Source organism: Penicillium psychrosexuale (assembly GCF_028828465.1).
Source record: "Penicillium psychrosexuale strain IBT 29551 chromosome Unknown utg000004l, whole genome shotgun sequence".
NCBI lineage: Eukaryota > Fungi > Ascomycota > Eurotiomycetes > Eurotiales > Aspergillaceae > Penicillium > Penicillium psychrosexuale.
The window spans coordinates 1,214,314-1,236,269 of NW_026643189.1; the positions used below are offsets into that span (position 1 = coordinate 1,214,314).

The 21,956-nt window shown below is 48.6% G+C and overlaps 9 protein-coding genes across 9 annotated transcripts; 4 read left to right on the forward strand and 5 right to left on the reverse strand.

The window, feature by feature from the left end:
• Nucleotides 1–116: 116 nt before the first annotated feature.
• On the reverse strand, nucleotides 117–1,261 carry N7518_006256 (putative C2H2 finger domain protein (Kin17); the record flags this gene model as incomplete). The annotated part of the gene is made up of 4 exons (XM_057187183.1): nucleotides 117–772; nucleotides 825–846; nucleotides 901–1,058; nucleotides 1,111–1,261. 4 exons carry the CDS (start codon nucleotides 1,259–1,261, stop codon nucleotides 117–119), a joined length of 987 nt encoding a protein of 328 aa, XP_057038886.1.
• Nucleotides 1,262–1,785: 524 nt separating this feature from the next.
• Nucleotides 1,786–3,909, reverse strand: N7518_006257 (uncharacterized protein; the record flags this gene model as incomplete). Its single annotated transcript, XM_057187184.1, has 3 exons — nucleotides 1,786–2,339; nucleotides 2,395–3,745; nucleotides 3,796–3,909. 3 exons carry the CDS (start codon nucleotides 3,907–3,909, stop codon nucleotides 1,786–1,788), a joined length of 2,019 nt encoding a protein of 672 aa, XP_057038887.1.
• A 628-nt stretch (nucleotides 3,910–4,537) lies between these two features.
• On the reverse strand, nucleotides 4,538–5,214 carry nctB (negative cofactor 2 transcription regulator complex subunit NCB2; the record flags this gene model as incomplete). Its single annotated transcript, XM_057187185.1, has 3 exons — nucleotides 4,538–4,657; nucleotides 4,726–4,985; nucleotides 5,193–5,214. The coding sequence occupies 3 exons, from the start codon at nucleotides 5,212–5,214 to the stop codon at nucleotides 4,538–4,540; spliced, it is 402 nt and encodes a 133-aa protein (XP_057038888.1).
• Nucleotides 5,215–6,057: 843 nt separating this feature from the next.
• N7518_006259 (SDR family oxidoreductase) lies at nucleotides 6,058–6,963 on the reverse strand (the record flags this gene model as incomplete). Its single annotated transcript, XM_057187186.1, has 4 exons — nucleotides 6,058–6,094; nucleotides 6,144–6,514; nucleotides 6,562–6,875; nucleotides 6,924–6,963. 4 exons carry the CDS (start codon nucleotides 6,961–6,963, stop codon nucleotides 6,058–6,060), a joined length of 762 nt encoding a protein of 253 aa, XP_057038889.1.
• Nucleotides 6,964–8,082: 1,119 nt separating this feature from the next.
• Nucleotides 8,083–9,446, forward strand: N7518_006260 (NAD(P)/FAD-dependent oxidoreductase; the record flags this gene model as incomplete). Its single annotated transcript, XM_057187187.1, has 2 exons — nucleotides 8,083–8,543; nucleotides 8,597–9,446. 2 exons carry the CDS (start codon nucleotides 8,083–8,085, stop codon nucleotides 9,444–9,446), a joined length of 1,311 nt encoding a protein of 436 aa, XP_057038890.1.
• A 943-nt stretch (nucleotides 9,447–10,389) lies between these two features.
• On the forward strand, nucleotides 10,390–11,082 carry N7518_006261 (zinc finger CCCH domain-containing RNA-binding protein; the record flags this gene model as incomplete). The annotated part of the gene is made up of 2 exons (XM_057187188.1): nucleotides 10,390–10,690; nucleotides 10,754–11,082. The coding sequence occupies 2 exons, from the start codon at nucleotides 10,390–10,392 to the stop codon at nucleotides 11,080–11,082; spliced, it is 630 nt and encodes a 209-aa protein (XP_057038891.1).
• A 1,177-nt stretch (nucleotides 11,083–12,259) lies between these two features.
• Nucleotides 12,260–13,360, forward strand: N7518_006262 (non-structural maintenance of chromosomes element 1 family protein; the record flags this gene model as incomplete). Its single annotated transcript, XM_057187189.1, has 3 exons — nucleotides 12,260–12,371; nucleotides 12,441–13,057; nucleotides 13,112–13,360. The coding sequence occupies 3 exons, from the start codon at nucleotides 12,260–12,262 to the stop codon at nucleotides 13,358–13,360; spliced, it is 978 nt and encodes a 325-aa protein (XP_057038892.1).
• A 1,318-nt stretch (nucleotides 13,361–14,678) lies between these two features.
• Nucleotides 14,679–18,037, forward strand: treA (alpha,alpha-trehalase treA; the record flags this gene model as incomplete). Its single annotated transcript, XM_057187190.1, has 4 exons — nucleotides 14,679–14,690; nucleotides 14,740–16,449; nucleotides 16,500–16,787; nucleotides 16,835–18,037. The coding sequence occupies 4 exons, from the start codon at nucleotides 14,679–14,681 to the stop codon at nucleotides 18,035–18,037; spliced, it is 3,213 nt and encodes a 1,070-aa protein (XP_057038893.1).
• Nucleotides 18,038–18,245: 208 nt separating this feature from the next.
• cat1 (catalase catB) lies at nucleotides 18,246–20,692 on the reverse strand (the record flags this gene model as incomplete). The annotated part of the gene is made up of 6 exons (XM_057187191.1): nucleotides 18,246–19,162; nucleotides 19,221–19,395; nucleotides 19,441–19,605; nucleotides 19,655–20,070; nucleotides 20,120–20,345; nucleotides 20,399–20,692. The coding sequence occupies 6 exons, from the start codon at nucleotides 20,690–20,692 to the stop codon at nucleotides 18,246–18,248; spliced, it is 2,193 nt and encodes a 730-aa protein (XP_057038894.1).
• Between the last annotated feature and the right edge of the window lie 1,264 nt (nucleotides 20,693–21,956).

The window sequence follows — 21,956 nt, forward strand, 5'->3', positions numbered from 1 at the left end:
GACCCAACCTTAATGTTACCCTCCCAAAGGTCATGAGATGCTGTGTATAGTGATAAGCTCAGCCACATGAGCCGGGTAGCCGGGTATGTATTAGTTTCTATCTAAGGTATGCGAGCCTAGGTAATCTTTGCTCGCTTGTTCGTAAACCCAGAATCTGGACGAGATCGCTTTCGCTCAGTTGCCTCCATTTCAGCTCTCATAATCCTCTCCTGTTCAGTCATCTTCTTAGGAGCTGCGAATATAGAACCCTTCTTTCCGGCCAAAGGGTTCTTCTTAGCCATAGCAAACACGTTCTTCGGCTTTTGTGCACCCATGGACATCGAAATCTTGACCGGTGCGGCAGGCGCAGACGGAGCAGGAGCGTCGGTGCTTCCTGTAGGTGCGTCTGTTTCTTCCAGCGATACTGTCGTCGTTGTCGTTGCAGGAGGCGAGGCTGGCTTCGTATCTGCCTTCTTCGAGCCAAGTCCAAGATTCAAAGTCATCTTTTCTCCTTCCTTCCTCTGCAATAATCTTGCCTCGGGTTCAGGGTCTGTCGTAGTGCCGCTGGCCATCGCCGCTTGCTGGGCTCGCTTAATCTGTTCCTGAATCAGGCGTTGCTCTCGTTCCTCGTCTCCCTTCTCCTGGCGTTCTTTCTTTAAAATGGCCTCCCGGCGGCGAAGGGTGTCTGGACTGTTATCAATCCATGCTATGACCAATCCCTTATCGGTCTCCTCAACCCGACACTTTCCCTCTCGTCCCAAATAGGCCGCAAACTGTGATAAACTTTTCCATTCTGCCTCCAAGGTTAGTATTAGTCCTTGCCTCTCCTCTCCGTCGGGACATACCTGTGCTGTTCATGTGAATGTGCTACAAGAAAGTCAGCCAGAACGAACAGAAAAAAGTGGAATACAAAAGACATACCTGCTTATCAGCCACAATCTGATTATAGAAATGATTCACGTTAATAGGTTTAATCCCATGCGTAGTTCTGAGGGTGTCGAGGAAAGTGCGCTCAAATTCGCGACTAAACTCTCTGATGTGCTTGCGCGGGTCTTCTCCAATGAGCATCATTTGTCGGACTAATATAAAGTTAGCTAGTGAACAGGACATGAAAGAGGGTAGAGTCCGTACCATGCGCCTCGGTCATGGTGTGACATTTAAACCCGTTCTCATCTCGACATTGTTTCTCGCATGCCTGGCAAAACCATCGAAGACGACCCAATCCTTTGCTTTTGATCTTGTTGCCGATGGCTTTTGTACTGCCTGGTTCCGCACGACCCATTTTGTAGGTCGGTAAATGAGATTAACTTAAGCGTTCGAAGGAGGCGACGAGAGGAAAATGCTTTAAAGGACGAATAGATCGGAAAGATGGTGTATGTTGAGAAGCGTTTTGAAGAAAGTAGTGCGAGAAGCTTTGAGGTGGCGCAGATCAACGCGATAAGCCGATCGATTACATAACATATCACATGACACAGACAAAGAGGCCTGGTCTCGAGCTTCCAAAATTGGTTAGTTGATTCCTTAATTCAATATCGATAATGTATACGGAGTATTAGTGGATGAATATGAAATGAAGCTGAATACCTAGGTTCATTGAAATATTCTAACAAAATGAAGCAAACTCCCCCAAATCCTACGCCTGCATCCCGATATCGCTTTTCTACCTAGGATCATAGCGTACGTAAAGAAAGATGTATTCCGGAGACAAACCAGCAAACCTCGCCAAGACGAAGGTGTGTAGCAAAAAACAACCAAAGAAATGTACCATGAACCAAGATGGATATTAAATCACCGAGTCTGCAAGTATTACAAGATGTACTCGTGAATTGCAGACGGTCCGCTCTCGTTGTACTCAACCCGGCTCATGTAACCCTTGCTGAGACCCTGGTCAATGACAAAGAAAACCTTGGCGGCCATCTGAGCGCCGAGGAAAATGGCCTCTTCTATTCCATGGCCACCTTGGGATGTGCCGGATGCGCCTGGGTTACCCCCAGCACTGCCACCGCTGGCGCCGGGAGCGTTGCTGTTGCCCTGGTCTTTGAAGTCCGGGAAATACTCAGGAAGCTTCAGAGTCTTGACTGAGGTTGGGGTTTGGGAGTGGCCGGTCGAGCGGTAGTGTGACAACATGCCGGGGTCCACGGAGGGCGTGCCGGGCATACCGGGGTTGTTGTGAGTTGCAGCCACAAGGAGAGGGTTTACCCCAGCTGCCGAGGGGTGGTACATCTGGCCAGGAGCCGGTGTGTTGGCACCGGTTGGGAGAGGGGTGGTGAAGTTCGAAGGAATTTCAGACGTGAAGATGGTGCCGGATGGAGAAAGTATGAACTTTTGCGTAATGACAGCCAGCAAGGCCTGTGTGAAACCTGTTTTAATGTTAGCGAAAAGACCCAAACTCTAGATAGCAATGACAAAACATACCCTTGACTTTGCTTCCACATCCAACGATAATTAAAGAGTCCCAAAGCTCGCTTCGCTTTGTAGCATCTGGGACGGCAAGAATAGTGTGGTGAATCTGAGTCGCAATGTCCTCGAGGATACCGCTGGTCAGGCGGTTTCCAACCTTCGAGCGCGGCGAAGTCAAAAGGAAACGCTCAACACTGACTTCAATATCTCGAGTACGACGAGTGTACTGCCGAGCACCGTGGGCTGCAGCCTTCTCTCCTTCCACCGGAACGAATTCCTCGAACTGGAAGGATGCCTTCTCTTTCTTCGAGTTAGGCAGGCGGGCTCCCTTGGGGTCAGCTGCGCCTTTCTTGGTAGTTGTCTTCTCCTTCTCAACATTGGCAAGGTATTCAGTGGGGTTGCCGCTGACAATCGCAGCGACATCGAGAACACCCTCATCGTCATCACCATTATCCCCCTCTATTCCTGTCTGAGTGCCGTCTCCTGGACCGCGCGGGGCAGACTCATCTCCTTCTGATCCGCCTGTCGAGGCAACGGCAGCAGGGTTGGCGCCCTGGCGAGCAGTAGCAGAAGACCCAGGCAGTAGGGTTCCCGGGGGAAGAATCTCGGTAATATTACTTCGCTTGAGTTGCTCGCACATCTCTCTGGTAAATCCCTTCGGACCCAGCAGCTCAACAAGACGATCGGTCATAGCATCTCCACCACACCCCTCCAGTGCAATTCCTCTGCCGTGTTCGTTGACCGCGAAGTCGGTCACAGCAGTAACATCAACCTTGCCCTTTCCAACATCGACAACAGTGGCGGTAGGTGTACCATAGCCGTAGCAAGCCGCAAGAGCAGAGTCCATAAGACTAAACGCGGGTGCCTTAAACTTCTCGAAGACGAATTGAGTGATTGCTTCGCGATCGCGTGCGGACCAGACGGGCTGACCAACAAGCATAATCGGAGTGTGGAAAGGTGGGCTCAAGGTATTGTGGATGTGAGTGAGCAGGGCGAAGAAACAGGGCCAGTCGACGATGCGCCCGTTCTCGATCGGATAGATTGCCCCTTCGTCGGATGCCAGGTCCTCCTCGTAGAAGACTTCTTCAATAGTCTTGGTTGACTCGTCATTATTCTGAATATTTTCGTCGGTCTTGACAGTGGTCCCATCAGCAGCGGACTCAGCGTCCTTCATCTCCACGTCCGGCTTTGTGTCCGTGCCATTGTTGACCTTGACCTCTTGACGTCTCTCGAGAACACGGTAAGGCTCATATTCTCCCTTCTTCTCGGCAGGGAACATGCGCGTTGGGAACCGAAATCGCGCGGGCGTGAATGTTTCAGGCAGGCCGAGCTGCGCCAAGGTCATTTGCGAACCCGGCGCAATTAGCTAGACGAATGGTTAAAATCGAACAAGAAAATATGAAGAACCAAGCTTACCAAGATATGCTCATCCTTGAAGGGCGGCATCGTTATCAGTGGCAGTGACGAGCGTTGCGACGAGTGATGACTGCGAGCTCCGCTCGATTTGCGTTGGTTACTCTTTCTTCCCATTGTGGTTTAGCGTGATTCGGGCGAATCGGAGTCGGTGGTTGGTCGGGGAATAATGTTTCCGAAGTTGGAAGAGTTGAGGTCTACTTCTGCGAGGTGACAACAACAAACCACGATTTACGCAGCCAGAACGTATTAACTCTGGAATATTTTGTCAATAACTATAGGTATTTTATTACTTTATTGAATTTAGGATTGAAAAATGAATAAAAAATATCAAAATGATCGAGCATGACATAGCTATACTATTTATATAGACACAGGATATTACGCAGTACAATACAATATACACAAGAATTTGTCTATAAGCTCAGTCAGAATAAGATCTATAGATATCCTCCAAACATCATGATGGCTAGCACACTCGGTTTTGCTTGAATATACGTTGTATGCCGTTCGGCCTTCTATAGAGAGGTAGACCATGCCTGTCAAACATTCAAATCATATGCAATTAACTAATGCATTATGCGCTTTCACGCCATTAATAGTATATCCGCCCACAACCTATCCCCCTAAAGCAGAGGAAGAAAAAGATCAGAAACCATATGAGGAAAAAAAACTCCAGACCCACATATCCGGTGGAACGCCATCATCCTTTGCACTCTATGACCAGCACGAGTCTAAGGTGATTCTATTCTGGGACAGCATGGTATTTGTCAGTCGCTGATCGGAATAGCTCCTGTTGTTGCCTTAGAAGCTCCTCTTCTGTCAGACCACTTTGCTCCATCTTGCTCTGCTTCTTCTCTCGTGACTATAATTCGGATCAGAGGTCAGCCTGCGCTCGAAGATATTACAGTCCCAAGCAAAATATGAACATACCTTCAGCTGCTGCTTATGCTCTTCAGCAACAGCGAGTACATCGGCAATATAATCACTGAAACCGAGGTCCCGTAAAGCCTTCTCCACATGTTCACAAGCGATGGTCTTCTTGGCCTCCTTCTCGCTGATATCGTTTGCTTCGGAGGAGATCAGTGTAATAAATTCGACACAACATTCCATGAGTAAGTCACGCGCATCCTTGGAGAAGGTTTGGCCGGAGCTAGGTGGTAAAATCTCGGTGATAATCTTTTGGACCGTCGCTATTATAGATAAGTTAGCAAATGCTAGCAAACACGTATGTGAAGCCACAAGTGTATAGGCGGTGAAGCGGTAAGAACCTCACAAAGAGCTGTACACATTCACAAGGTTATTGCACCGTACCTTTAGGCAGAGATAGGTCGTCGTTTGCTACTCACGTACAGGTCAGCAGGTGGCGCGTAGGCGGCCAAGACCTAGAGATCACTTACAGTTGAATTCTCGGTCAGACATGGCGAATCAGATGATATAGTGATAGACAACAAAAGAACAAATGTCAGATCGAGGGAGAGGCGCAAAAGGGATGCTTTAATTTCTTTGATCTTTTGCGTGGGGCTCAAAGTTTCAAGGCCCATCGCAGGCGCGCGACGGAGTTAAGTACAATTTCTTGCCGGCAGAATACTACCGCTTTGGACCACATAAATTGCGCTGAATTTTCTTTTCCATTTACATCTTCTTCATCAGTCTTCAATATCCTCCAACTACCTTGGAAAGAGTCCTTCAAATGAGATTTGACTCTTTCCGAGGCCACACACTAATGGTAAGCTATTGCTCAAATCCCTTTTCCCAATTTCTATCATGATGAACTTTGCTTGTCGCCCCTATCATACATTCTATGGTGACCTTACCTGTCCTAGCCAAACGGACTATCTGATCTCTATCAATTCTGCACATTTGCATCTCACTTCATTTGTTTGAAACGGTTGCTAATTTTATTGAAGAATTTGCAGGAAATCCATCTCTTGTTATTGTAGCTTGGAACTCGTTTCTGCTTGGATGACATCCACAGAACACAATTGGAGGACGGGGATATTTACATCTGTATCTAAAGGTACGCGCATAAAATTTGCTATATTTTCAGTTCCAATTACATGATGTATACCCTTACATTCCATGCTAAACATGAAGGTGCACTGCGCCTAATGCTTATAAAATGTATTGCTTTTCATCTTTCGACTGACTTGTAAACAATTACTGCCTCACATTTGCACTCATTGTTCTATGGCGATCGTTACTGACTTGCTATAAAGATTACAGATATGAACAAGAATTTTATACTAGCTATCAATGATATTATTATTCCTGGAAAACCTCGAGCTCCTTGTCGTTCCATCTGCCAATTATTAGTATTTCTCGCGTAATATGTGTAGGACAGCACATACGAATAGAAACGACCGCTGATTTCCTTGGGCGCATCGAGTACCAGCTTGGCCATGACATGGCCGGGCTGCTCGGGCTTGAGGAGCTTGCCGTTCTTGTGGACTCCAGTGAACTTGGAGTGCATTTCAGCGTCCAAGGCTGTGCCATGGTCCTCCCGCAGGGCACGCTGCATCTCGGTGTCGACCATACCAGGTCTGATAGACACGGAGGTGACATCGGGTTCTTCGGCACCCAGGCTCATGGCAAAGTTGTTCATGGCGGCTTTGGTGGCAGCATATAGAGCCCAGCCACGGTAAGCGTTGACTGCAGCGCCGGAAGACGTGAAGATAATTTTTCCTTTGGACTCACGGAGAGCCGGTAGAGCCGCTTTGGCCTAGATTCCGTTAGCAGTGCATGGTAGATTTGATGTAGGTCCCGTACAAAGGCAACTAAGCTGATAAAGTTGACATCAAAGCCTTCCTTCCACTGCTGCGGATCAGCGTCGGCGATTTTGCCAACCTGGCCTAGCAGGCCGTGGTTAAGGACCATTCCATCGAGCTGACCGAAGGTCTTGATGGCTTTATCGACGGCCTGTTGGGCAAGAGAAAAGTCCGACAGATCGCCATTCAGGATTGCCACCTGGTTGCCGTATTGCTCCTTGAGCTTTTGGAGGGGCTCAACGCTGCGGGCTACCACTACCACATTGTGGGATTGAGGCGCGGTGAGCAGATACTTGGCCACAGCAAGACCGATACCTAGTTGATGTCAGTATATGATTATGCACAAAGTTTGAGGGGTGGTACCTCTTGAAGCTCCTGTGACAATGATGGTCTTGGCTGCCATTTTGATGAATGCTCTAGTCACTAGGTGTTAGTGGTAGGAAATCAACACAGTGACAAATGTAAGAATAGATGCTGGATTCGAAATGATAGCGGCAATGAGAATGCATGACAACAGGTTTTGGCATTGCTTTGTATGCCAAGAGACTTGCATAAACTTGCTCAAGCTGTCTCGGATATATATCTGAACAGCTCTGCAAAGCTAAGAGCTCAAGCATTGGGGAACTCTGGTTGGGCAGCTGGTGTAACCTACTCAATGTTTATTCTGCAGACGTCTTTAGCCGAATATCAATACTGGTAAGGAATGATAATATGAAGATGGACACATTGACAGAGCGCCGAGAGAGGTCTAGTGCGGGGCTTATTCATCTCGTGGGGTCGACCTCGGGAGGGTTTCCCTATATGGTAGGCCGGCGGACGTCATGCTCTATTTCATTCTATAGAGTAGTGCATATAAAATGGAACCTATAGGCATTACTTGAGCTATAGTCCAAGTAACTGTATCGTTTGCAATAGAAATGAGATATTGAAGGTATTCTCCATACGTAGGTAGACTGTGATCGTGGCTCAGCAGGCAAATAGCTCCAAGAAATAACTTTAATTTAAAAAATACGCCTAAAGTTTAAGATGATATATCATAAAGCCGTACATCCCCCAGCAAAACAATGGTAGAAAGAGGCGTTGCTGTCACAGTAGAAGCAAAGGCGAAGAGAACTTGACCGTATTGTGTAGCTGCGGCAGCCACCCAAGAGGGCCCGGTCACGTGGTAGCCAATTTCAGAGAACCGGTCCGAGAGATCCACCCGTCGATAGGAAACACTTTCACGATCGCCCAAAGGAGTCAACTTTTGCGATCAGCTCTTTCTCTACTCCACAGTATTCTTAAGTTTGGATCCACCGGTAGCGTGTACCATCATCTAAAAGCCATGGAATTCCTCCCGGCTATAATCCCAGCACTTGCACATATTCCCGGGCCGGTGCAAAAGAAACCGGGAAGCAAGATTATAGATTGCCGGGAAATATAAGCTCGAACATCCCATCTGCGTGCATTAATTGCAACCAATACTTTATTCCGACAATCTGCGTCGATAAGCGTTTCTAATTTTGCACTTACAACAGCCAGCATGTCGACCGTCATCCTTGGAGGAGGTATCATTGGAGCCTCAATTGCTTACTACCTATCTGCCAACCAGCCAGAAGGCGATATTCACATCGTTGAGCAATCCCCAGAGCTTTTCACCGCAGCCTCGGGATATGCCGCGGGTTTCCTAGCTAGAGATTGGTTCGAGCCATCTCTTGCCCCTCTTGGTGCTATGTCCTTCGATTTGCACCATGAGCTCGCCGCAGCGGAAGGCGGAGACAAAAAATGGGGATTTATGAAAGGAACAGCATTCAACTTGGATACCGTCGCTCAACGCAAGCGAGGGGGTCCCCGCGGTGATGATTGGTTGCGAACGGGCACCAGTAGAGCAGAGACCGCGGCTGGCTCCGAGGATACCACTCCGGTTGAGATTCCGGAATGGTTGACGATGCAGAAAGAGGGAATACTGGAGAAAATCAGCCAGGGTGAAACCGTGGCTCAAGCGTGAGTATCTAACTGAAAAAGCGTTTCATGAATGATCTGTTAATTGTGTTCAGAGATCCATTGCGGTTGAGCCAATTCCTCATTGACGGTGCTATCACCCGAGGCGCTAAGCTTCATAATCCAGCCCAGGCCACCGAAGTGGTCAAGGATGCGAACGGCACGATTACCGGCGTCAAAATCGTGTCTTTGGATACCAAGAAGGAATCAATAATTCCGTGTACGAACCTTGTTCTGAGCATGGGGCCGTGGACACCACAGGTTCTCAGAGACCTGTTCCCCTCCTCTCAGGTATTATTCGATATAACGCCTTTGGCTGGCTATTCATTGGTCCTTCGATCCCCTCGGTATACAATGGAGCACGAGAGAAATGTCTACCGTGGAAGCAGCCATGCTGTATTTACAACGCACCCTCCGTCGTGCGGGTTTAGCCCCGAGATCTTCCTCAGGGAAGGCGGGGAAATTTATATCGCCGGTCTTAACAACCCCGCCATGAAGCTTCCACCTCGTGCCGGTGATACTACCCAGCTTTTTGATCCCGCCGAGATGCAAAAGCTCAAAGATGTTGCAATTCGTTTAATGGGGGATCTTCCCAAGGGTACAAAGGAGGCTACCGACGAGAAGGCCAACACAGATGACTTGGAGATTATCCGTGAAGGGCTGTGCTTCCGCCCGGTGGGAAATACCGGTGTTCCTACAATTGGACGAATTGGAGATTACTCTTTGGGAGGTGTGAAAGCAAACCCTAAGGGAGGCGTCTTCATAGCCGCTGGCCACGGAGCGTGGGGAATCTCTTTGAGCCTGGGAACTGGAAAGGTTGTTTCTGAGATGATCAAAAAGCAAAAGCTCTCTGTGAATGTGAGCGGCTTGGCGGTTCAGGACAAAGTTCCTAGTTCCAAGCTGTGAGCATTTGATCTGCAATAGGAAAGAGCTCCGGATGTACGTCTAAATATGCTTTTCCTAAGGTCACTGACAAGAAAACATTGTAGCTGCGTATTTCTTTAATCTCATCGATTTCATCCTCCGAGTGCGCACATATTGACTTTCGAAGGCTCCCTCGTTGTCGTTAACAAAGACCGATCATCTTCGATTTAGAATTTAAATACCTCCTTATCAAACTCAATGTCGAAGAACTCAAAATATTCGTTTGATACTAATTCAATCAGATTGGTGGACTCGACTTGGAGGACTCGACTTGGTAAACTCGACTTGATTATGCACTTCGAGTTCTATTTACCTCTATTTTCCCTCTGATTTCTTTTGCCGCTTGTAATGAGATCAAATCAAATATCTATCACTCATCTCCACCTCAAGTCAATCTCGCCCCGGTTTAAACCTAGCGCCAGCATCGGGAGTAAACATAGATAGGCAGCCACAGGAAAAGGCAGACTAAGTCTGGGACTGCGGGCACCGCTACTCACTATGTAATTAACTAGTTATAGCTCTTCCTAGGTAGCTTCTTTGCCTAGGTGACAGTTTCTTTTCAATATCTCTCCAAAAACTTTTTTTAAAAGAGTTTTTTTTTTAAAGAATGCTCTCAATGTTTTCATACTTATCAGGTTATAGTCAGAATAATACAAAAAGGATCAGCCGTAAAATATAGAAGATATTTGGTGAAAGGTGTGTTCAGATGTATATCTAGGAAATTTACTAGTCATCGGATTATAGATAATCCGACGGACCGAGCAGCTCTCCGCCACTCGAGCTCTCCAGAATCTTCAAGCATCCGATATCTCCCAGCTTTCAAAGCACCGTCGCTTTGTGCCTGTTTCTTCTGCAACCCTCCCCTCCAATTTCACCTTCCATCAATCCTTCATCAGCCAATACCAGAGACTGCCCGTAATCAACCATGGCCAACTACCTTGCATCCATCTTCGGTACCGAGCAGGACAAAGTCAATTGTTCGTTCTACTACAAAATTGGCGCGTGCCGACACGGCGATCGCTGCTCTCGCAAGCATGTTAAGCCTTCGTACTCGCAAACCATTCTTATGCCGAACATGTACCAGAACCCGGCTTACGACCCCAAGAACAAGATGAACCCCAGCCAAATGCAGAACCACTTTGACGCCTTCTACGAGGACGTATGGTGTGAGTTGTGCAAGTACGGCGAGCTGGAAGAGTTGGTCATCTGCGACAACAACAACGACCGTAAGTAGTGTTCTCTTCAAAATGTGTGTCTGAATCTACTGACATCTGATTTCGCGACAATAGACCTCATTGGTAACGTCTACGGCCGATTCAAATACGAAGAAGATGCACAGGCAGCCTGTGACGCGATAAACTCCCGTTGGTACGCAGCGCGACCTATCTACTGCGAGTTATCACCCGTCACCGATTTCCGAGAAGCCTGTTGTCGGCTCAATAGCGGCGAAGGATGTGTACGAGGGGGCTTCTGCAATTTCATTCACCGGAAAGATCCGACACCTGATCTTGATCGCGAGCTGCGACTGAGCACCAAGAAGTGGCTCAAGGAGCGCGGCAGAGATCCTCGCAGCGCCAGCCGCAGCCCTAGCCCCGAGCCCACCCGGCGCAGATACTAGTGGTGTGCCACGACGAATTTTCTCATTGTTGTTTCCCTACATTCGATCCTTTGGCGTTCGGCGATATCAGTCGGTGGTTCAATTCCACTTTCCTTTGCGCAGCGGCGCATTGAGGGCATGGGGTCTCGGTTTGTCTTTACATTTACTGATTGGCATTTGCGTTTCATGATATCAGACTTGCGCGATCAATAAAACCCACAGCTAAACTTCATGTACAAATCTCGCTTAGTAATTCCTTATGTGTACCACCTGATAGGTAGTTGAAGCCGAAACCAGTACGTTGACCAGCACCCACTGAGTGATATCGGTCAAGGAAACTGATTCAAAGCTCTCTCTCTAGCACTTTGAATCCATAAGTCATTGTCAGAAGATTGCAATTGCTTCATTACTAATGACCAATATTTCAACTACACCACGCGCAATTTTACTAGGAGAGGTCGACGGTGCAGTGAGCTGTGCAGTGTCGCGGCTGTAGTCATAGATGTCGTGGAAGTCGCTTGATGTTTTTTTTTTGGCTTTGACATCGAGATTGACGCGTCGTATGAAAAGGAGGTGCATGCTCATAGTCGTAATACATCGAGGCACTCGAAGTACTGTTTCATCTTCGGCTTTTTCTATCACACACATAGACGCTGCTATACGTTTTGAAGTCTATATAGTTGGTTACATAAACTATGAATCCGCCTCATAATCTATCTTCCGCCCGGATGGTCTAGTGGTACGTTTCAATAACCTCCTAAAGCCATAAATTTCCCCGCTAATCTCTTCTAGGTATGATTCTCCGTTTGGGTTTCCATCTCAAATCTCGGAGAGGCCGCGTGTTCGAATCGCGCTTCGGGCCCTCATTTTTTTTGTTTTTGCTCCAAAGTTCTTTCTTCTAATGTATGAACCAGCGCAAGCAAGTAAAGTTGAGTAGAGACAAATAAATTGTCTAATACTACTCTGTTTAAAAACCATCACAATCACACTAGTTTTTACTTCTCTTCACTTTTGTACGAATAAAATGCCTCAGGAAGCAAATTTACTAAGCTTCCTTATCGCATGTTCTTATCTTTCTTTCATCTACAGCCACGCGAGCGCGTCTGATCGCGTCAAAGCCAGTACGCCGTTGGCACAAAGAGCCTTGAACTGACTGATATTGTGAACTCTGACAAGAGCATGATTTATGGTCGAGAATATGGCTGGATATAATGACAGCAATCGTGCCTTTCTCCAAGCGTTCATGGCACGTTCGTCTATGACCTTTGAAGATGCGCAACCCATCCTAGCTGCGATATTAACAGTATCTGGTACCTGACTCCTGCTTGATCATGGTGCTATGAATAACGGTAGTTGCTGACGTTGAAATCATCGAACAGAAGGGCGAACAGTGGATCCCGATGAGATTGAGAAAGACCAATTCTCCGACTTCATAGCGGCGGCTAATACCGCCGTGTCACCCTTCGACCTCGAAATCAGAAGCTTACTGCCACAAGTAATCGAACCAGCCCAACAAGATGCCCCAGCCACACCCCCGAAGCGAGTCTATGCGCTTGTAAATACTACGAGTGATCCTTTGACACAGCTCGCGACCACCTATTCCCCGGACGAGATCGCGTTTCTCAAGCGCTTGCTGGACTTCATGTTTGCGAAAAATAATACACGACTGTATGAAGGCATGGTGGCTTCACAGATGCAAGCTGTTTCACTCCATAAAGCGCCGTCTGGCGAACGGCAATCCACGAGCAACGACTCGGCGCAGTCGCAAATCGCAGCGGTACAGTCACTGCGTATGACTCAAGCAGAAACCCTGATCATTCACTTGATTGAAGAGGGCTGGTTGCAGAAGAGCGCGAAGGGATATCTCAGCCTCACGCCACGAGCACTGATGGAGTTGCGGGGCTGGTTGGTCTTAACGTATAACGACGAGAGTTTCGATGGCCGAGCTGTGGAGAGGATCAAATTTTGTGCTGCTTGCAAAGACATTATCACCGTAGTAAGTATGCTTACCGCACATTAGTATGAAAAAGACCTGACTGAGATACGCCAGGGTCAACGCTGCGAAGACCGTGACTGTAAGGGTCGACTCCATGACCATTGCATGCGCAACTTCTTCCGGATGCAACAAGCAGAGAAATGTCCCTTATGCAAAGCGGACTGGCCCGGCGATAACTTCGTGGGCGAAAGAGCGATCACGCACCCGAAGCGAAGTAACGCCGTTCCACAACAGAGGAGGTCTTCGTCTGCTGCGTCTAGTGCCGTTGGCGAGGGTTCGGAGGACGATGAGGACGAAGAATAAGAGATTTGAACTTCTGCTGGCTGGTTAAAAAGACAGGTTATGGGTATTGTCTCTGTTTGACCAAGCGTCAGTTACGAAATGCGTTTACCGTGGACACGCCCATGTGAATAGCAACGAATGAATGAACGACATGGAAGATTATCGAGCGAGGATTGCTGTTAGTTAGTTTGAGGTGATATCCAAAGCGATGTTCTATGTCATGTCTCGACTGCATTCTTGGGATTTTTGATAAGGCTCAACCTTTCTATTTTGTTTTAAGATGTAACTAATTAGATATTGGGGATTATGTACATGGGAAGGATGGGCCTTGTAAGATACAAGCGGGTACATACATGATCTTGGATGACCTATGAAATGAAGTCGAATACTTGAAGCTATTGAAATGCATCTTACTGGCATACATACCTAAGACATCACGCGATAGGTGTCTGAATATGGGCATGTAAATATGGTACGGTGGAAAAACCGGTGAGGTAGTGGTATAGTTAGGGGAAGATACATAAATGTGGTAAGTAAAGGTAAGGTAAGGTAAAATAAATTTCAAGCCATCGATTTTCTCTTGGCAGAAGCCCAAGGCCTTGGATTCCCAGTACTGTCTCACTTCGTACTCCGTGCTTTGAACATCCATCCTTTATCTCTTCAGGATTTCAACCTGGTCTTTCAACAATTGGATGTGCTACATAACCCGATACCTTCCGGAATTTTGCCGGACAATTTACTAATATGGAACCCCCAACTTCCCCACAAACCCACCAAAACCCTCGAGTCGCGCTAGACTTCCCCTGCAGTCGATGACGAGGTGACCCCATCAAGCCGATTTCGGTTCTCACAGCCAATAGCCCGATTTTATGTACACAATATCATATTGGTCGTTGCTTCCCGCATTTTCCGATTCTCCCGTGGTAAGCCGTCCCACATACAAGCTACCACTGGTGACTCGTACGCCATTTCCCCAGAACCTTGATGCCAATCCTCACTAGAAGGAGTAGTATAACCGACTTGGAAGTTGGAACTGAGAACATCCACTCTCTGACCCTGGAACGGGCCAGTAGGCTTTTGGCTTTACTTCCCCACATTTCACCATGCGTTCATAGCTGGAGCGATTTTAAATTGCTACTACATCGGTATAGGGACGTGCCTGGATCATCTCATGTCATGCTGATTTAGGAAAGCGCCATTAATCTCTCTTTCCTTAAAAACTCCTCTTGCTTCCTCCACCATCCTCACTTATGAATAGTGCTGACCGCTTCTTCCTTTTCAACTCGATATCGATTTATTCGAGCATCTGACCTGGTTGACAAAGCGGTGAAACTGCAATATGCAGTTCAAAGTGAGTTCGTACCGCTATGTCCTTGCTGATCATCTAACACTCTGCTTAGTCCTTCACATGCGCGGCATTGCCCCTATTTCTGAATCTTGTTAGCGGCTCTCCCGACAGTCGTATCAAAAGGTGCTTTAGGGAACACACAAGCTCTAGCTCGGCCAACTTCAGCAACAATGTGTACCAGACCGGCTTCAATGGTGTGATCTGGGACGAAGACAACTGGCTTCTGAGCTCAACCAACTTGGAACAGGGTCGTTTTCAATCTCGAGGATCCGTGGCGAACGGATATCTGGGTATCAATGTTGCCAGTGCTGGTCCTTTCTTTGAGATTGATAGTCCCGATGACACCAACGGCTGGCCACTTTTCTCTAGACGCCAGACCTTCGCAACGGTCAGTGGGTTCTTTGACTCACAGCCTACTACCAACGGCAGCAACTTCCCCTGGTTGTCCCAGTATGGAGACGATAGTGTGATCAGTGGTGTTCCCCACTGGGCCGGAATCATCTTGGATCTTGGCAATGATACATATTTGGCTGCAAAAGTCGACAATAAGACCATTTCCAATTTCCGAACCACATACGACTTCAAAGCAGGCATCTTGGTCTGGTCCTACAAATGGACGCCTCGGGGCAACAGGGGATCGTACCAGATTACCTATCGTCTTCTCGCCCACAAGCTGTATGTCAATCAGGCTGTGGTCGAAATGGAGATTATCCCGACCAAGGAATCGAATGCGACCATCGTCAATGTCATTGATGGAGCTTCTGCAGTGCGCAGCGACTTCGTAGAGACCGGGGAAGACAATGGTGCAATCTTTTCAGCAGTACGGCCGAATGGGATTGCTAATGTCACAGCTTATATCTACGCGAACCTCACTGGGTCGCCCAATGTGAATCTCTCTTCGCGCAAGATTGTGTCCAACAAGCCATATGTCCATTCCAACAAATCGTCCATTGCGCAATCCGTAGATGTGAAGTTCAAGCCTGGGCAGTTAGTTCGTGTCATCAAGTATGTCGGAGGTGCTTCTACGGATGCCTTTGTTGATCCGAAACAAACAGCCAAGAAGGCTGCCTCCGCTGCTATGAGCAATGGCTACGCCCGGTCTCTTCGAACTCATCTCATGGAATGGGAAAACGTTATGCCCCAAGATTCGGTTGACCACTACGCATTTCCCAATGGCACATTGCCTGCAGATAGCCACATCATTGATTTGGCAGTAATCTCCGTGGTTAACACTTACTACTTGCTGCAGAATACTGCTGGCAAGAATGCAGTCAAGGAAGCCGCGGGAGCACCGATAAATGTGGACAGTATTTCAGTTGGTGGCTTGACCTCTGACTCTTATGGAGGCCAAGTCTTCTGGGATGCGGATGTATGGATGCAGCCTGGTCTTGTTGTTTCTCACCCAGAAGCGTCCGAGCGGTTCACCAATTTCCGTGTGGCAAAGTATGCCCAAGCACGGGAGAATATCCAGACTAGCTTTTCTGGCTCCCAAAACCAGACAAATTTCAGTCCGTCAGCTGCAATCTTCCCTTGGACTAGTGGCCGGTTTGGCAACTGCACGGCTACTGGCGCCTGCTGGGACTACGAATATCATCTGAACGGAGACATCGGAATCTCCTTGATTAACCAATGGGTTGCAAGTGGTAATACAAAGTTATTCAAAGAGGAACATTTCCCAATCTACGATTCGGCGGCTACGCTCTATGCGGACTTGCTGGTTCGAAATGGGTCTTATTGGACATTGACCAACATGACTGACCCTGTAAGTCTGGCGCCCATCTCTTTACAGCACCCAAAACTAATATAAAGTAGGATGAGTATGCCAACCACGTTGATGCGGGTGGTTTCACAATGCCACTCATTGCCGAGACCCTCCGACATGCCAACGCCTTCCGTCAGCAATTCGGACTTGAAGAAAATGCTACCTGGGATCAAATGGCTGACAATGTCTTGGTGCTTCGTGAAAACGAGGTGACTCTCGAGTTCACTACCATGAATGGAAGCGCTGTGGTTAAACAAGCTGACGTGGTTATGGTCACCTATCCCCTGGGCTATACTGCCAACTACACCAGCCAAAATTCGCTGAATGATCTGGACTATGTAAGTATTTTGATTCCCGGAAAGAGAGCCAAACTAACAAGATCTAGTACGCAGCGAAACAATCTGCTGATGGCCCTGCCATGACCTGGGCTATCTTTTCTGTCGTCGCAAACGGAATGTCGCTATCTGGCTGCTCATCATACGCATATGCGCAGTACTCATACAAGCCTTATACCCGCGCGCCATTCTTCCAAATGTCGGAGCAGATGGTGGATAACGCTACCATTAATGGAGGCACGCACCCGGCGTATCCATTCCTGACTGGCCACGGTGGTTCCAATCAGGTCGCTATCTTTGGTTATCTTGGATTGCGGCTGGTACCAGATGACATTATTCACGTGGATCCAAATTTGCCTCCCCAGATTCCATACCTGAAGTATCGTACCTTCTACTGGCGCGGCTGGCCCTTCTCGGCGTGGTCAAACTACACACACACGACCATCAGCCATTCCACAGAGGCTGCCCCACTGGAGACTGCAGATCAGCGATTCGCCAACAAAACAATCACGATTCACTCTGGCCAAGAAGTCGATACCACCATTTATCATCTTCCTCTCAAGGGCTCTGTTGTCATTCCTAACCGACAGAGTGGATCGGAGAACACCGTAAAAGGTAATCTCGTGCAGTGCCAGGCTGTTTCCTCTTCGGATGCATTCGAACCTGGCCAATTCCCTATTTCCGCGGTAGACGGCGCAGCCTCGACAAAATGGCAGCCCTCACTGGCAGCTGAGCTAAGCTCCGTGACAGTCTCCTTCGAAGATGAGGCTGGCGCTATGGTATTCGGCTTCTACTTCGATTGGGCGCAGACACCCCCGGTTAATGCCACAGTTATCTTCCACAATAAGACCCTGGAAGATCCTGCGACGGCGCTTTCCACTCAAAGCTCGGACTACACAATTGTGCACCGCCTGATAAACATCGTCCAATCGAACCCATACGATCCTGATACCACAAACCTCGATAGGGTTGCCATCCCTACCGGAAACACAACCAATGTGACTTTATCATCTCCCATACCAGCAGCACGCTATGCATCTCTTCTTATTGTGGGAAACCAAGCCCTTGACTCTGTTGATGTGGAGGCTAAGAATGGGACTGGTGCGACTGTTGCCGAGTGGGCTATTCTCGGGCAAGCAAACGCAAGCACTGCCTCAGCCTCCAAATCTGCAAATAAGAAGATGAAAGTGCGTGTAGCAGGAACCTTGGCAGATACGGATGCCTTTATGCGTCGGCGTCAGTTTCTATTCTGACTTTAGACGATTGACTTGCCCTAGAGTTACCACTCTCTTGTAAATACAGTCTTCATTTGATTTAATTCTCTACCAATAAACTTATCGGGTGGAAACCCACGAATGAAATGTGCTCCAAGTAATGTTCGAGTTGTAAATTGTGACAATTGAACAGAATCGCACCTATTTAAATTGATATATCCATACATACAGTCATAACCGACATCCCCTATTCATCAAGCGCGAATCGATCCAAGAACTTGAAGGTCCGAAGTCCCTCCTTAATATCCTTGACAAAGGCACCCCCAGCATTGCTAGCAGTGTACACACCCTCGCGGTCCGTAGAAATGAGTGCAGAGCGTAGCGCAGCCGAGCCCTTACCGAGCGCACCAACCGTCTTCCCGAACCGGAAAGCATCGAGCAGAATATCCAAAGGCCGACCAGCGGGATACAAAGACGACGCACCGGAAGCCTTATTCGGCACGCTAGTAATCGACTTCGAGGCAAACAGGCCCTCTGCACCATCCGCGACAACAACAGCATCAAACTGCACCGCGTCCGACGCAGAATACGTCTGATTAACACCATCCGCAAACCTCTCCGCAACAACCACGACATCAACGCCCACAGCAGAAAGCGCAGACTGCAGCTTCGCGCCCTGCGCAATAGACGCCGGCTTATCGACAGACGCAAGGAGTCCAACCTTCAGCCCATCCAGCTTGGCGAGTTTCTGTCCGAAGGCGCCGATGTGCGCGGTCGTGTTGTCGTGGTAGAAGGTTGGATCTGGCTTCGGCGCATCGATGCCAATGGCCTTTGCGACGCGCGTCGCGAGATCGTTGCTGATGCGGTTCAGCTGGATGATGACGTTGTTGCGCACGACGCTGCTCTTGACGTTGGATGTCTCGAATCGGATCGCGTCTACGATGAATTGCTTCTCGGCGGGTACGAGGGAGTTCCAGAAAAGGCGCGGCTGCGACCAGACGTCTTCGAAGGTCGAGCTGACGGTGCGTTGGAGCTTGCCGCTTGATGTGCGGTCGGGTGCGGTGAAGAAGCCGTTGCCTACGGTTTGGTTGGCTTGTTTTGGGGAGCCGTTGTTTTCGGTGTTGGGGGAGTAGGCGTTTGGGTTTAGGGGGATGAACATTTGGCCTAGGGCTTGTTAGAAAGAGGGATTGGAGGATGGGATGGGTTGGTGGTGGGTACGTACCTGCTCCGTCGCGGTTGTTGTTGTGGATTGGTACACGGGGCCGGTTGATGGGAAGCTGCTCGAAGTTGGGACCGCCGTGGCGGTTGAGTTGGGTGTCTAGGTAGGAGAAGATACGGCCTTGGAGGAGGGGGTCTTCGGTGAAATCGACGCCGCGGACGATATGGCCCGGTTGGAACTAAGACATTAGTATTGTAAGTGGTAATGATGGGTTGGGACGTACCATGACTTGCTCGGTTTCAGCAAAGTAGTTCAGGGGGTTTCGGTTCAGTTGCATCTTGCCCAGCTTCGTGACAGGAACGAGTTCCTCTGGGACAATCTTGGTAGGATCCAAAAGATCAAACCCAAACCGAAGCTGGTCGTCTTCCTCCATGATTTGAACACCAAGCTAACGAACAATTAGCAAGAATTGCGATGGATATGGGGTTATCACCTACCTCCCACTCGGGGAAACGTCCAGCTTCGATAGCTTCGAAAAGATCCTGACGCATAAAGTCCGCATTTTTACCAGCGGTCTGCTGTGCTTCCTCCCACACAAAACTAGCCTTGCCCTGTAGTCCTTTCCAGTGGAACTTGACAAGCTTGGTCTTTCCATCGTCAGTCACTAGACGGAAGGTGTGCACACCGAATCCATCGACATGACGGAAAGACCGAGGAATACCGTGGCCAGCCATTGCCCAAAGAAGGGTGTGAAGTGCACTAGGCTGCTGACTGAAGAAGTCCCAAGCCGAGTCGTGCGCGGTAGCAGCCTGAGGGATCTCGCTATCGCCACGGGGCTTGACGGCGTGAATGAGATCGGGGAACAAGATAGCATCCTGGATGAAGAAAACGGGGATGTTATTTCCAACAATATCTAGATCCAAATCAGTGATGTCCTTTCGTCAAAAGAAGGTCTGCCGTACCAAAGTTCCCTTCATCAGTATAGAAGCGAGTCGCAAAGCCGTGGACATCTCGCGCAGTATCGGCGCTTCCGCGACTGCCAGCAACAGTGGAGAAGCGCGTGAACATCGGGGTTTGTTTGCCTTTGGCAGAAAGGAAAGACGCGGCAGTCAGGTTGGACCAGTCGCCGTAGGAGGTGAATGTTCCGTGGGCGCCGGCGCCTCGAGCATGAACGGCGCGTTCCGGTACCTTGAAAAACAGATATGAGCGCTGGAACTTCAATTAAAATGCGGAACACATACCCGTTCATGGTCGAAGCGTTGGATCTTCTGGCGGAAAATGAAATCCTCGAGCAGGGTGGCTCCACGCTCACCTGCGCTGAGACTGTTTTGGTCCTCGATCGGGCCGCCAACGTCGGAGGTCAGAAAGACATCTTGGTCCTTGAGGTAGAATTGGGAGAGGAATTCCTCGGTGGAAGAAGCATCTCCATCACCTCGTCTCGAGATGTGAGGATTGTCGCCAGCTTCGCCAGTCATATAGGGACAGGCAGCATTGGCAATGCCAACAAGACCCGTAAATAGGGCAAGCACACGCATTGCGGCAGGTAAATAATATATAACTGTTAATAGAAAGCCAGTCTCAATAGAGTTGTCAACAATTCAAACTTCAAGTGAAAGGTGAAAGACTCGGGGCTCGCTTTATACTCCGGTTTGAATGTGAACCCCAAACAAAACAGCCCAGTGCGACTTTTGCAATGGACCAATGGGAAGCTCCATGAAAATGCTATGACGCAGAATTCAGGTACTATTATTGATCAGACCTGGGCTGGCCAATTCTCCAACCAGGAAACCGTTGATTATTTCAGCGCAACGGCCGGCCGAGACTAACAGTGTGATGAGATCGAATCACCTGTTGGATATAGTGGGGCACAGCTAGAGGTGTTGACCGTCTCCACGAGCCAAGGAGAAGATGAGAGACACTATGCATGCATTGCTCCGAATGGTAGCTCCAATGGAAATGCTCGGGTGTTGATCCATATGCGGGCCATAGGAATCAGCATCAGGTTATCATGGCGCCACTAGAAAGAAATGGCAAAATGGCAAAAGATGTAAGCTGACTATTGAAAACCTTGGCGACTCTTTGAATCGGAACAGCCGGATAAGCGTCAAGTCAACCGTTGCATACAACATAGCGAAGGGGGTGAAGGGGTGAAGTCTTGGCGGTTGATTAAGCGTAGGGGCACGTTGGTCGAGGCCGCGATGCTTGGTAATTGGTGAGTGACATCTGGGCATCCTTGCAAGGCCACTTAGCGTCCGTTTAAATTCGAAAACGAGACGGATTATGTAGGGGATCTGCACCCTAGCGTCAGGAAATTATGTCTCATGTTGGATTTATCTCCCAATTGCAACGCTGATATCTAGGTAAACAAACACTCGCATTGCAACATCGACATTGCAGTCCAGCACTCGAAATTGGGACCTGAAAATCGACAGGGATTAAGCTGCAGTGCTCATTACCAAGACCAGCTCCTGCAGCTGATCCCTGTCAACGCACATCTCTTACCACTTTTAGAACTCATCCGCAACGCAGTTGGGATCGTCCGTGATGACCCGTTTGTGTTAGTGATGTTGCATCGGCCTCTGCGGAGGCACAACATGGGGAATAGTTAATTTTAGATCTTCGGAGTCTTGTTCTGCATCAAATGATATGCCCATGTGCTGTTCGTGGCTGCTTATTGCTGGGTTCGCGTGGTGTGAGATGCTTGGCGGGGAAGGAAATAATCTAGCCAGCCTTGGAAGGTGATGACACTGGTCCTTGACGATCTTGGCAACTGTGAACTTGGCATAACTAGTTGTTGCT